Genomic DNA, 14,748 nt, shown 5'->3' with positions numbered 1-14,748 from the left:
CAATCTGCTGGGCCACAAACTATTTATCTATTTAAGAGGTGGATGGAGATTTTAGGGAAAATCTAAACCAGTAGCTTCTCACACAGCTAATGAAAAATGTGCTTCCTTCTGCCCCTGAACATCACAGCTTTCTGTTTTGGGCCCATCTCTAGGAGAATGTATAAACCTCTTTGTGGCTTCAGTGGAAGGGCTCCTCTTGATTAGGTGGGAGTTGAACTTCTGATTTCAACTGCTGGGACTTGTATTCCACACCCTGATTGCTGTTTCAGCTGTTGGGGAGAGGGGATTTTTTTCCCTCCCATCACATGGGTCCTGTCACTTCTCTCTAGCAGAGCTCCATTTAAGATGTATTTCAGAGAGAAATATCTTGTGCCATGCAGCTCCTCCAAACAGTCATTCAGCTGTAGAATAACTCCTTCCTGGGCTAGGACATCTAGCAAAGTATTATTATAGTGCTCAGTGGTGTTCACACTCAGGTGGAGCAAATTCTGATCTGTGATCATGGACCATATAAAACAACTGAAATAAGCTTTAAGGACTGCGTCCAAGAGAGGAGTAACTTGTGTAAATCTTTTGGTCCGTTGCAAGGTAGAAGGGATTGAGAAGCCCACAGTCATTGTCTAAAGCCTGGCAATACAGCCCTTAAGAATTTCAGGTTATCATATGGCACAGCTTTTTGCCAGGTTACCCATGCGATGAAGTCCTTTTTAGTGTTTCCTCATAAATGCAAGGAGAACCAAGTAATCAGATAACCTTGATGTTTGTGGGGGAAGGAGGGCAAAAGGTGATGCATGACCCTAGAGGGAAAAACAGGGAAGTTTTTGTAATATTCCTTATCCTGACTTTTGAAACTCTAATGCAAAGTCCTATATTTATAGAAGTCTCCAGAGCCCATGCTTGTTGGAAGGGAAAGGCTTAATTGTTCACAAATCACAAGGAAACTAATTACTGTAAGTACAGTTTTTTACTTAATTAATCATATTACTGATCTAATTGGCCCTTTTTATGGTTATTGCAGTGAACTGTACTGTCCAGTTATTCATGCTTAACTGAAATGTTGTGCCTTCTCATCCTGCACTGTCATTGGATACTGTCCTTGGAACTTCCAAGGTCTATGGCCATGAAATCTGACCCTCACCTCACCCTGACATGCTGCCTCAGCTTAGACTTCTTAGACTTAGTTCTCCTTTTGGCTCTACTTGGCCCCTGATGGCTTTGTTTCACACAGACATCCCACCCCACCCCCGTTTACTGAGAATGATTCATTTTATTTTTGTGGTATTTGAATATCTGACATTAGGTGGGATGAATGGTTAGTTCTGAAGGCATTGCAGAGAGGAGAGGGTTATGCAAATCAGAACTCCTAGTCCAGTAAGGTACAAGGATTGCTAACTAAGAATGTGTAGTGTGATGATGAGGCAGTATTTGTACAACATCCCTGTGCTGTAGTAGACCAAGACAATTTCAGTATGTCTGATGATATTACAAGGGGGCATGTGCACAGTTTCATCATTTTTTAACAAAATAACCGGGGCTAGGTTGAATGCTTGGGTGCTGGTATTTGAGTGTGTCAGGCTCTTATTAAGAAGTATGCAATGGTACTAATATTCTCAAATGAATGGAATGTTGTAGCTACTTAAAATGTCTAACTGCCCCGTTAATCAACCTGATATAATTTTCTCTCAGGAGCCTACCTTCAAACCATGTCAGATGAAGACCCATTTTCTACTTCCCTTCCCAGTGAATTATGTTGGAGAATGCATTCGAACTGTTCCCTACACAGCTCCTGACTATGCAAGGTGGGAAATAGAAAGGATCAGCAGTGTAACACAGCACATAAAAATAAAATGGACCTAGTTTTATACTGAAAACCATTAACCAAGATGTATTCAGAAATTCTTCTTTAAGTGCTGGTCTCCGTGTAGGTGTGCATGTGTGCCAAGCTCCCGAGTCCAGAAATTCTAACAGGCCGAGTCCATTGGCCCACACATGCGCAATAGTTCCCCTTGTGCACCAGACCCAGGACATAAGAGTAGTGTGGGTCAACACCTCTCCAGTTCCTTCTTACTGCTGCATGGCATGAGTTGGAATCCTTGTGTCTGTGTATTTCTCCAGCTTTTATCCTTATACTTTGTAATTACATTTCTAAATAGGGTATAGTTTATATTAGCATAGTTAGTTATTAGCATAGGTAAGGTATTTTCCCCCCATACCGGGGACTCCCTTCCTGTGGTCTGGGACTGTGTTTTAAAGTCCGAGGGTTCAAGAACCATCTCCCTTGCCCTTGCTCCTTTTCCATGAAGGACAATCACCAACACTGTCTCTATTGTTTGGGTGAGACACATTGCTGCAAAGTGCAGCATCTGTCACACTTTTCTGCTACGAACTTGCAAAACTTGGGAACTTTGATTAAGAAAACACCTTATGGAGAAGGCTAGGGAGACCCTCTCCCTCTGCCCCCTGTACATTTGCCCCATCAGATGAGCAGCACCCTTCTGACCACGAGCTTAGGAGCGGAATCTGCAGTTGCTTAGCCCAAAAACTCCTCCTCCTTCCTGAGTTTCCCATAAGACTAAGGAACACTCTCTGATGCTCGTAAGGCAAGATGACCTTCCGGATCTGTCTGTGAAGGAAAGGAACCTTCCCCGAGCCCATCCAAGCTGGGTGAGCATTTGCATGCAAATCTGATGGGTCCTGGACCACCAAAGACCCCCAAGTTGGAGGGTAACGTATGCAGAAAGGAGCCATTGGTAGCTCCGGCTCCAAAACACAAGGACTGACACCCACTGGCTCAATCCAGAACTGCTAGGCCTGATTCATCCTCAGTACTGTCCCATCCTCCTAAGGACCACCTGGCTACAGCTCCCTGGGACGAGACAGAATCATCAGTCCTGACTGTTGGAATGCCTCAAGCACTAAGTCTTATGGATGCTTTTATACTACTCTGGAGGATATATTCCTCCCTTATGCTCAGTCTTTTTTCTTCTCTGGCCTGGTGCTTGTGAGGAACGTTGCCACAGTAGAGGACAACGCTGTGTTTTGTTGTCACTGGAACCATTCCTTCTCCAACCCTCTGGTATTGTTGGTCCCACCAGTGAAGTGAGAGCAATTGTCAGACTTGAATAGGACACTCTTGCTGTTCTGTCATCTCCTTATAGAGAGCTGAGCCATGATAGGCTGTCAAGGAGATTTGAGCGTCATCCTCCCAGATCTGACTTCCCTAGGGATCCCTGGTGCACAATGTTGTAGGCTACATATCACATTCAGTCGATTGTGGCCTTTTTGGCCTTACTGGGGGCCCTGGCATCCCTGTCCTGGATCTGTCCACAAATCCTACCACAACTCTCCTATGTGGCACCACTGGAGTTACGAGAAGGACATAGACCTGGATTTGCTGGTATTGACAGGAAACTCGTTTTTGTCTTCAGATGAAGCCGTCACTCGATTCTCACTATCTTCACCGAATGACTATAAGTAATACCAGGAGTTATTTCATACAGTTGCTGGTGACCTCCAGACACCACTGGAGGAAGTCCAGGATTCTGCATCCGGTCAAAGCAAGGTGACGCTCCTGATTAAGAAGGCAATCATGGAGCCAGCCAGAGTAGTCTGGCACACTCCAGACTCATACACCACCGCATCTAAGAGGGCTGAGAGATGCTATTATGTCCCTCCCAGAGGGGCTAAATTTTTCTTCTCCCACCCAGTGCACGACTCCAATGCAGCCATGGAGAGAGCAAGGTCACAGCATCTCAAGACCACCCTGGCTGACAAGGGCTAAAAGAGATTGGACCTTATGAGGAAAACGGTCTTCTCTTCTATGAGCTTAGAATTCTGTATCGCTAACTATCAGGCCTCATTAGTGAAATAGGATTTTAAGGACAGCTTTCCCTCTGATGGCAGAGTCTAGTTTCAGCCTCTCTTAGAGGAGGGCAAATTAGTGGCTAAGGCTTCCTTTCAAGCTGCGGTAGATGCAGCTGACACTGCATCCAGAGACTTATCCACTAGCATAGTCATGAGGCATGAGTCTTAGCTTCACTACTCACAGCTTCCCAGGGGGGTCCAGAACACCAAACAGGACCTGCCTTTTGATGAGCTGAGTTTGTTCATTGAGAAAGTGAACAAGTCCCTGCACTTGTTGAAATACTCGAGGATTACTCTACACTCCCTGGGGATTTACACCCCAGCCCCGTGGAGAATGCAACAAAAGGAGGGATAAAGACCAAGGCCACCCCCTCCACAGTCAAAGCTCAGCCTTCCTGTAAATGACAGGATTCAGAGACCTTGATTTTCAGCCACCTCTATTATGATGACCCCTGCCCATTCTCAGCCACTTGCCCTGGGCTACCTTTGATGCACACCTGAGATCCATCTACCACTATTGATGCCAGTCACTTCTACTCTCATGATATTTGTGGGTCACCTCACACTTTTCTCCTACAATTAGGATTCCATCATGACAGACAGTTGTGTCCTAGAAATTATATATCAAGGATATTCCATAGAGTTTCTCCCTTCCTCCCTCCACGCAACCTCCTTCCCAGTCCCCCTTCAAAGATCACTCTTACAAAGTGATTTTTGCCAGACATCCCTCCTCCTATGAGGGACAATAGAGCAGTACCACCTCAGTGTTGAGGAAAGTGGGTTCTATTCCCCTTACTTCTAAGTCCCCAGAAATGGCAAAAAGTGGAGACCCCTTTTGGACCTTCAACAGCTGAACAGTTTTATTAAAAAGTCAAAGTTCACAACAGGAGAGAATGTGGTTTGTGGCTCTTGACACGAAAAATCCTTATTTCCATGTAGATATTCAACTGAGCCACAAAAAGTTACTTCATTTCTAGTGGCTCAAGAGCATTTCCAGTTCAGAGTCTTCCCCTTTGGGCACTGTCATCCATTCAAAGTATTCATAGAATTCTTCTCTATGGTGGCAGCCCAATTGAGACAAGGTTACATATGGGCTCTCCCGTATCTCAGTGCCTGGGTCCTGGTAGGTCTGTTTGGCAACTTTGTTCCTGCTGCAGCTGTTAGCAGGAGTCTGTGTAAACAAAGTAAAATCCATTTTAACAGCCACACAGATGGTAAACTTTATCAGAGCAACACTGGACTCCACTACAGCAAGAGCTTTTCTCCCCATGGAAATATTTCAGCTAATGAGTCATTTGATAGCACAGATTACTCACAAACCAAGAATTACTCAGGATGTGCCTTTTTCTCCTTGGCCACATGGCCTCATGCACTTACGTGACTCATTCTCCAGGTTTCATAATGCTGTTTACAAGCCTGACTCTGTTCCGTGTACTCATCAGAAAAGGATCAGATTAACACCAGGGTAACTATTCCCACCGGAGTCGTCATTTCTCTTACTTGGTGGTCAAACCCAGATCAAGTGAGAGCAGAGGCGACGTATGGGATGGTATGCACATCACGTGCCCCCCAGATTTCTCCCAAGGTTTCAGTCCCACTTGGTCACATGATGTGGTCAGGCCCAGTCTCTGTGTGGCATCTTCCAGAGCCGGCAAGCTGTGAGCCCTTTCCCATCGGGAGAGGTAGGAGCAACAGCTGGGAGCTGCAGGGAGGGGTCTGCAACTTTCCCAGTAGGGAGACAGGTTAAGGCGGGAGACTTGCCTGGGAGGGGTATGACTCAACCTGTTCTGAGGTGGCCATACGTTTAAATTGTAACCCTTCAGTATCAGCAGGTACGGGTCGTCTCTGAGTGAGAATGGGCATCCCCTTTGTCACTCCCACCTCCACAGTCACCATTGTAACAGACTCATCCATTATGGGTTGGGGTGTTAACCTGAACAACACAGTGTCGGTCTTTTTGCAGTAGATGGACATTCTGTCTTTATTCATCCTACAACAGTGACGCTTATGAAAGGCCTAATTAGAACCTTTCTGCTAATCATCAAACCTACACCTCATTGGGCCCTTGCTCTTGTACTGTCAGCACTCACTGGGCTGCCATTTGAACCTTTGGAAACAAGTTCCTCCTGTCATATTACTTACTAGTGACTATTAGATGGTGGGCAAGATGGGAGCCCTCATGGCAGACCAACTGACTGCTGTTTTTTCATAAGCAAAAGGTCTTTCTTTGATAGAATTCTTAATTTCTCCCCAAGGTTATTTTGGAATTTCATGGCAACCAAGCTATCCCAAAACACCATACTTCTGTGAAAGAAGCTTCAGTCCTTTGACATCAGACACACCTTAGCATTCTACCTGCAGAGGATCAAATCTATCAGGAAGTCTCCTAGGCTCTTTCTTACAAAGAATTCACAAGGACAAACTGTATCTTCTAAGAGGATCTCTAAATGGATTTGTGTGTGCATCCTTGTGTGCTACCAATTGGCACATATCCCTCCACCTGATAGGGGAAGGGCACTTTCCACCAGAGCACAAGCTGCCTCTGCAGCATCACTGCACAGAGTGCCATCTCTAGCTAGCCGTCCTGCATATGTCCAGAGTTAAACATTGCACACTAGTTCAAGCCTGCACAGACACAGCAGTGGGAACTGTAGTAGTTCAAGTATCTTTCTTGCCAGCATCCTTGCATCCCCTTCCAGTCTGAATACTCCTTGTCAGTCAACCACATGTGGAATACACACAGGGACCAGCACTTGAAGATGAAATGGAGGTACTTACCTGCAACTGGAAGTTCTTTGAGGTATGTGGACCCAATCTATATTCCAGTAGCCACCCTCAATGTCCCTTCGGATCTTTTTGGATTCCTAAGAAGAACTGGAGAGTCATTGGCCTGCACCGCCATTTATGTCCTCAGTCTGGAGCGTGAGATGAGCTACTGCGCATGTGCGGGCCAGTGGACGCTGCTTGTTAGAATTTCCAGAGTTGGGTGCATAGTTTGCATGCACACCAACTTGTGGACTACACATAGGGATCACCTATCTCAAAGAACTTGCAGTTATAGGTCAGTAAGCTTTATATATTTTTGAAGCACACTCATGAGAAATCCTCTAGAGGGCAGTCTTTGCACAGCTTTTGATCTAATTGTGTTTAAATAATTGCCTAAAAATATCATCTGCTTGTGTTCTAACAAGTTCTGTAAGGGAGGGTGGAGTCATTGGGTCAAAATCCACCCTGGTTCTGCTCATGACTCCTGCTGAAGTCTTTTTCCAAGGACAGAATTTGCCACGTTGTTAGAATTTGGGTACCAAAGGCAACTTAATTATAACTCCCAAATTGAAGGAGGACCCTACGCTGATCCTATTTCTTTGTGTATATGATGACATGGTGTGTGACAAAATAAGAGGCTTAGAGAACTTTACATTTCTTGGAAGGGGATGAAATTTAAAGAATTTAGGGAAGTTAAGGAGTATCATGGTAGTGCTATTCTAGTATGCAGAAGTTAAGAGACTTTGTATTGAAGATGGCACCATTTAAAATTCTTCAGTTTTGTGCTTACATCATCGTTACTGTAGGGTGCAATTAGGAATACTTCATTTGTATAACTTTGAAAAACTCTGGTCAAGAGGAGAGGTGATAGATTTCATATCAAATGCCAGAGGGCAGATTTAACACCTATGCTTTAATCTTTTGTTTCAGCCTTCAGATCCTTGCACGGTTGATGACAGCTAAATTCTTGCATAGGGAAATCAGAGAGAAAGGAGGTGCTTATGGAGGAGGTGCTACACTCAGTCATAGTGGCATATTCACTTTCTATTCATACAGGTAACGTGTGTCCTCTGTAGAGTCTGTCTATAAAATGTAGCCATTGTCTCTGCATATGCAGCCATCATTTCAGACTCAATTTAACTTTACCTGCCAGGACCGTAAATGAATTGAACAGAACAATAAAGTGAGGCCTGAGCTAGAGATGAGGAAAGAGGTGGCTTACCACTGAGAGATGTCACTAGGCTTCTGGCTTCCTCCCCTGGCTTCTCCCTGCTCCTCCCAGGATTCAGTAAAACCCCTCTCGCATCCTAGGCTTCACTTTGTCCAAGCTTGGGGGTAGCTGTTACCGTGTTGCTTCCTTACTCAGTGTATGTGGTGACTAGTGTGCCAGTTTTACCATCAGCCTCAACTGTGTGCCAGCTTCAGCGTGTTTCTTCCTGGCCTCGGAGTGGGGCTGGATCCTGGCAGAAGAGAGGGAACTTAGGCATTTTAAGAACAGTAGCTGTGGGAGGTAGTAAGGTTCCTGGCATGTAGATCTAAATTGGCTTCTCCCAAAAGCCCTGGCCTCTCCCCTACCTAGCGGAACCAGACATGACTCCATGTGGGGTGATTGGGCTGTACACCCCCAAGGAAGACTTGATTACAGCAGAAAGAGGTGCTGGTGACATAAAGAAAAAGTGTAATCTATTTAATCAGCCCTGAACAATTGTTCCTGTCTGGTCTTGAGAGAGACATTATTGCTAAAGCTTCTGCTGTTCATTTTAGACTTGAAACCGAGATCATAACCAGGTGGTAACTAACTCCATGACTCTTCACCAGAGATGGGGTATATGTCCACTGTCCTAGCCTAATTAAATAATTATAAGGGGTTGCATGCAGCCAAGCACAGCTCCCACAGAAGGCCCTGGGCTAAATAGAGTGGTGTTGTAAGCATTTGTGTCAGCCACACAGCAGGTGTGAGTTACGACATAGAGTAATTTTTCACCAATTTGTACCTCAGTAGGTTTGCAAAATGGGTGTAACAGGCTCAGGGACAGAAAGTGGGTATAGCAGGGAAAACAATTTTACAGGCAAGTGTAACTTCTACCCACCCCACCTTATGCTATACCATCTCCAGAACTCATGGACCAAATTCATCCTTGGAATAATCTAGCATAGCTGATATTGATACTAATGAGAGTTGCACCTGCTTATGCCAGGCACTAAATTTGGTCCCCAAATAATATATCACTGTAGATTTTGTTTTGCACACCTGCTGAATGCCAAATCTGTGCAAGTTACGCTAATTTAGCACTTGCATTTAATTGTACCTTTTTCATGATCTGCTTTGAAATTATTTACGTCACTACTAAATTTGGCCCACTCTCTCTACCTACAGTCTGCTATAACTTCTGTTGAATAAAATACTCAAACTATTGTGTAGTGTTTCTACATGCTGTATAACTGCAGCTGCCTTCATCTGATATGATTTGTGTACATGTGTTTATGTGTGTGGTCTAGTTTCTAGAATTTGGTGACTGATTAGCAATCTTTGAATGAAAGGCAGTGGGTTTAAAAACAAACATTGTATTACAAGTTGTACAGACTTAGGTTGTGGTCTGTAATGCAAAAGTAATTCCTTCCAATTTGTTAGGGATCCAAATTCTATATCCACCTTTTCAACTTTTGAAAAAGCAGCTGAATGGGCTCAGGCTGGGGAATTTGCACAGCAAGACATTGACGAAGCCAAGCTTGCGGTGTTCGCAGCTGTAGATGCTCCTATAGCTCCTTCAGACAAAGGTATGTTCTATGTTCTTCGTTCCCTGGCGTGGGAATCCAGTGTTTCAGCTAGGCTTAGAAGGAAGTGAATGATTCCTGCTCTGCTCTGCTCATCTGAGCCCTTTCATAAGCTCATGTTTGGCCTCAGTGGATTTAATATAAGGATTCGTTTCTATAAAACAGCAAGATGCTACTGCTCACCTTAAAGATCAGACGTGTGATGTTTTTCTGCTGAAATGTTATTGCTGCTTGTGATCATAATATTGTCATGGGAGAATAGGGAGAACTTAAAGAAATAACTAACCCTTTAACCTGTCTTTCTCAGCCTAAACAAATTGCACCTGTTCCAGCACATAGGAAAACAATATAGGTCTATTGATTAAATGGAATACTTGAAAAAGTATATGGATTATATACCTTTTTAGCCAGATGTGTACACAGATCCTGAATTTGCTTAACCTCTCTGCTTCAGTTTACCTATTTTTAGAGATGGGGAAAGCATAAAGGTGTTTGGTGCTTTGGAGATATTTAATGAAAACTACTAAGTGTAAATAGTAAAATTAGCTGCACGTCTGGATGATAGTTCTTAAAAGAAAAGAAGCTATTTTTAAACACAGCTCAAAACAGTTTGTAGTTTGAGAGAACAGCTCCTCCCCTGCTGCTAAATCCAAACCAAAACTTAGTTAAGGCACCTACTCTACCCCATAACTATAAATAAATGAACACTAAGATTCAAAATCAATATATGTTCATAAAGTGTTAACACAAGCAGTGTATTTAGGTTATTGAATTAAAAAAAAACAAACTTAAAACATTTTTTACTTTTCCACCATTTGTGGGCTTTTGCTGCCTGTTAGCTTGAACAATGAAAACAGGCTAGGCACTGTCAATTTTCAGGTGCTCATATGTGAGCAAAATGCTTAAATGTCACATGCTGGTGGCTTGTCAAAGAGTAATGATTCTCATCCTTTAGGCTTGATCTGCCTGGTACTTCTATGCAATGCACAGGTTAGTCTGGAGCTGCTCACACTCTTAATTGGTATCAGCCAGAGTTAGTGAAGTACTGAAAATAGCAGTGTTCATAAGGAGTGAGGAAATAAATGAGGCTGCCTCCTAGCTCCTCCAGTGAGATGGATTTTAGAGGAGAGGAAAGAGAACACCCTTAAAATCCTCCCCCGTAGCTAGAAGGGGAGAGAAGAGACAGTTGAATGGAGCCGTAGAGCCGTAAATATCTGGTGATTGCTTAATGTTCCCCTTATTGGGTCAGAAGTTACAGTGTCAAGAAGTCCCTCTGTGAGTATTTTTAACCTCTTTGATCACTGAAGTGATTCTTGTTAAAATATAGAAGCATTTGTTTGCAAAATTATGTAGACCGAATATAGGAAAAAAAGGTGGTCAGATCTTTGCCTTAGCATTGACTAAAGCTGGCTGCAAAATTTGAACATAATAGCTTTCCATTGGATAACTTGGTTGCTAAAATCAAAACCTTCATGAAATCATTCTGAGTTCACCAAAAGTCTGTTTGGAGAAAAAAGGGAAAAAGTTCTGACAATGTCAAAATGTCTCATTTTGACACTTTTGGAATAAATTTAGTTTTTTTTTTTCTCCTTCCAAATGGCTTTTTGGTAAACTTTTTTTGCATTTTGTATTGTATAAGTTCAAAACAAAACTTTCTGATTTTTTGTCAAAACTTGTTTTTTTTAAATTCTCCACAAAACGGAACGTTCTTTCTCTGCCCAGCTCTAGCCTTGAAACTGGTTAACATACTGTACTTCTTATGATGAGCCTAGAATTGTGGCCCTATTAAATAGCTGTAGACTGTATTCATTCCTCTCCCAGCTGATCCTGCTCTGGGGTACTCTGTGCATGTATCTGATTTTTATCATTCGATGCCTGAGACACTTACCAAGTCACATTTTTACTTTAAGGGATGAATCATTTCTTGACTGGCATCTCCGATGAGATGAAGCAGAGACACCGGGAGCAGCTTTTTGCTGTCAGCAGCGATCATCTTATCGATGTGGCAAACAAGTAAGTCTGTGCTCATTTTAGAAACGCAAGTAAACCCAGATCCCTTGTAAGAGTTTGTCAGATTAAAATCTGTGTGATGTAAAATAGCTGGTGAAGGTGTGAATTATTACATTTCTCATGGCCTCTGACCACTGTAAAGTAACTTTTTTTTCCTGTACCTGCATTCATATCATCACTGTGCCTGTGAAAGGAATATTGCCATTTTCCATTTAGCATTTTAGTTAACATTGGAATTTGTTTGAACTCCGAAGTTCTTAATTTGCTGAGATTGCTGTTCTGCTTCTGACTGGATCAGAAACGGTTTGTTTATTTTTTGAGCTCAAACAAGATGGTTCCAGATTTAGTCCCTTTTCTATGAAGATGAATTTGCTTTTCTAGACTCAGTTCTACCATTTTTTGCCTGCTTATAGGTGTCTAAATCAGTGGTTCAAAACCTTTCCAGACTCCTACACCCCTTTCAGGAGTCTGATTTGTCTTGCATACCCCCGAGCTGCACCTCACTTAACTGCTTGCTTACAAAATCAGACACAAAAATACAAGTGTCACAGCGCACTATTACAGAAAAATTGCTTGCTTTCTAATTTTTTGCTATATAAATTATAAATCATTTGGAATATAAATATTTTACTTAAATTTCAGCGGATAGCCTGTAGAGCAGTCTAGACAAGTTGGCCATATGAAATTTTAGTTTATTCTGACTTCGCTAGTGCTTTTTATGGAGCCTGTTGTAAAACTAGGCAAATATCTAGATGAGTTGATATAGCCCCTGGAAGGGTTCTGTGTACCCCAAAGGCTACATGTACCTCTGATTGAGAATCACTGGTATAAAATTATATACTAAACCATACTGAATTATATATTACATCAGGTGAATGGGCCACCTGGCCTGGGATCTTGTCTCCAATAGGTATCAGCTGTTTGCACCTCTCTCTGAATACCTGCTGGGGGAGTGTATCACAGGGAATTTTCTTCCTACTAGTGTGTAATTAGTGTCTTGCTCACTCCCTCTCTGCAACTTTTATCCCATGCAGTGTAACTGCCAGTCTCATTCTTATTCATAGAAACATCTAGTCCCTTTAAAAGATTAAATGTTCTTTGTTTACAACTGAGGGATGTTGAATCTCAAGGGACTGCTGTATCCAGTGCCTCTTCTGCAGGAAGCGTAAATCATCTTCACCAGTTTCACTAGTGTTCATGCTGTTAATGGGCTAGAATGTTACTTCCTTTTAAGACAGTGACATCCTGCCTTGTGTGCTCTTTGGAGTAGCCTTTTGCTCTGCCTCCAAGCATGCACCTCTTTTTTTGGTATTGTTCTCACCAGTCCCATCATATTAAGTTAGTTGCCCAAGTGAGGTTGGGGAGAAACATACAGATGAAAGGGCATAGGGTCTCAAAGAACCACAGGGCTGGTCTACACTAGGGGAGGGGATCGATCTAAGATATGCAACTTCAGCTACGTGAATAACGTAGCTGAAGTCGAAGTATCTTAGATCGATTTACCTACCGTCCTCACGGCGCGGGATCAATGTTCGCGGCTCCCCCTGTTGACTCCACTACCGCCATTCATGTTGGTGGAGTTGACAGGAGCGCGTTCGGGGATCAATATCATGTCTAGATGAGACGCGATATATCGATCCCCGAGAAATCGATTGCTACCCACGGATACGGCGGGTAGTGAAGACGTAGCCACACTTACAGAAAGTAAGTAACCGATTATTCTTTGTCTTGGCAAAAGTGAGTTAGAGTTCTGTGTAGGAGAAATGGCGAGATCCACTCACGTGGGCAAAAGAGGTGGTGGAGTATGTCAAGTAAAACTGACATTGCCCATCTTTGTGCCCCTTTTTCTGTTGCTTAGGTTCAGCACAGTGCTGAAAAGACCTGCGCTAACTATGGGGGAAAAGGAGAAACAAACACCTAAACATTTTTTTCACATACTTCAAAACAAAAGTTGACTAGCTCAAACCGATCAGTTTTAGAACTAGCATATTGGTACAGGGTAGCCCAAATAAGAATATTTAACATTAGTTGTGTGAAGGTACTGTATAGGTGAAAGGTTTCATCTGAACGTGTCCGGCTGCTTTGAGACTGAGTATAATGTGACTTACACTTCAATAGTTATGTGGTGGCTTTTCATAATTTGTCTCTCTTGCAGATACCTTGCAGGTGGGAAGAGCACCCGTGGACTGGCTGTACTAGGCCCAGAGAATCCGCACATTGCCAAAGATCCATCCTGGGTCAAACGATAATATTTATCATCATTGATAACGTTTGTACTGAAAATGGCTTAAAAGAAATAAAACAAGCCAATTCATAAGTGACTAAGGCACATTAGAATTTTTAATTTTCCTGCTAAGGTCCTAGTGAAAGGTCATTACAACTTCTATATTCTACATGCAGCAAGCCACTCAGATGTCTTTCCTCAAAGAAATTAACTCTGCCAAAGGAGGTTCATCTCTACAACTGCATTATATTTAAGAATGAAAACTATTTGTTCATCTATGGCTAAAGCAACTCTTCAGTTCCTCCATAAGTATTAACTGCGGTGGCACAAAAATATGGATTTTAATAACTTCTAAATATACACACTTTTTAAAAAACAAGCTAAGACTTGAATTTTAAAATGTGTTTTAGCTTAAATCATGTTTTCTTAATATCTGTATTTTTAAACCTCTACTATTGGGCATGAACAGATTTATGTTACACCTACATAGGTACTTTGTAAGTCTTTCCGAGTGTGTTGAGTTTTCCATAATTAAGTTGTGCAAAACTCAGCATCTCCATAACTATTCTTGTTGTATTCTGTCTACACGCTGGATCAAAACATGTCCTCTATACAACTCATGGCTAATAACTGATAACTACAGGAAGGGGAAAAGGGGGGTTTATTCATAACAGGGCTATTTTAATGGAACTCCTACCTGTGTGACCTTGGGCCAGTTGTTCTTCCTCCCGGTAGTGAATGGAATTTTCAGGGGGCTGTTTTTGTCCTTTGTTTACCTTTTGGCTAAGGTTCCACAGCTCAGTGTTGTGAGACGATTGTGTTATGGAGAAAAAACTGCTGGGTCAACCATCGTGGTTATAACCTGGTCTCAGATGTTTCAGCTGATCACAGAAAACAGTCCTTGGTGTGACTGAGGGTTTTCCTATTGTCTGAGAAGCTGAGGTTAGTTAGCATGATCTCTATGGGTATGTCTACACTGCAGCTTGGAGTGAGCCTCTCATCATGTGTCACTTGAGCTAGCATGCTAAACATAAGAGCACAGACATTGCAGCTCAGCCTAGCCAGCCAGTTTTGGACTCAGGTGGCTAGCCTGAGCCTCTGCCAGAGCA

The 14,748-nt window shown here is 42.7% G+C and overlaps 1 protein-coding gene across 1 annotated transcript in view; it reads left to right on the top strand.

Moving 5' to 3' along the window:
- PITRM1 (pitrilysin metallopeptidase 1) overlaps positions 1 to 14,121 on the top strand; it is a 53,879-nt gene extending 39,758 nt beyond the window's left edge. Inside the window, exons 22-27 of the mRNA XM_030550141.1 lie at positions 879 to 950; positions 1,687 to 1,799; positions 7,561 to 7,686; positions 9,263 to 9,408; positions 11,316 to 11,418; positions 13,571 to 14,121. Of these exons, the coding sequence (XP_030406001.1) occupies positions 879 to 950; positions 1,687 to 1,799; positions 7,561 to 7,686; positions 9,263 to 9,408; positions 11,316 to 11,418; positions 13,571 to 13,664 (654 nt within the window). The 3' untranslated portion in view covers positions 13,665 to 14,121. The remainder of the gene's footprint in view (positions 1 to 878; positions 951 to 1,686; positions 1,800 to 7,560; positions 7,687 to 9,262; positions 9,409 to 11,315; positions 11,419 to 13,570) is intronic.
- Positions 14,122 to 14,748: the final 627 nt, after the last annotated feature.

Source organism: Gopherus evgoodei, chromosome 2 (genome assembly GCF_007399415.2).
Source record: "Gopherus evgoodei ecotype Sinaloan lineage chromosome 2, rGopEvg1_v1.p, whole genome shotgun sequence".
Classification (NCBI taxonomy): Eukaryota; Metazoa; Chordata; order Testudines; family Testudinidae; genus Gopherus; species Gopherus evgoodei.
This window is presented reverse-complemented; position numbering and strand designations above follow the sequence as displayed.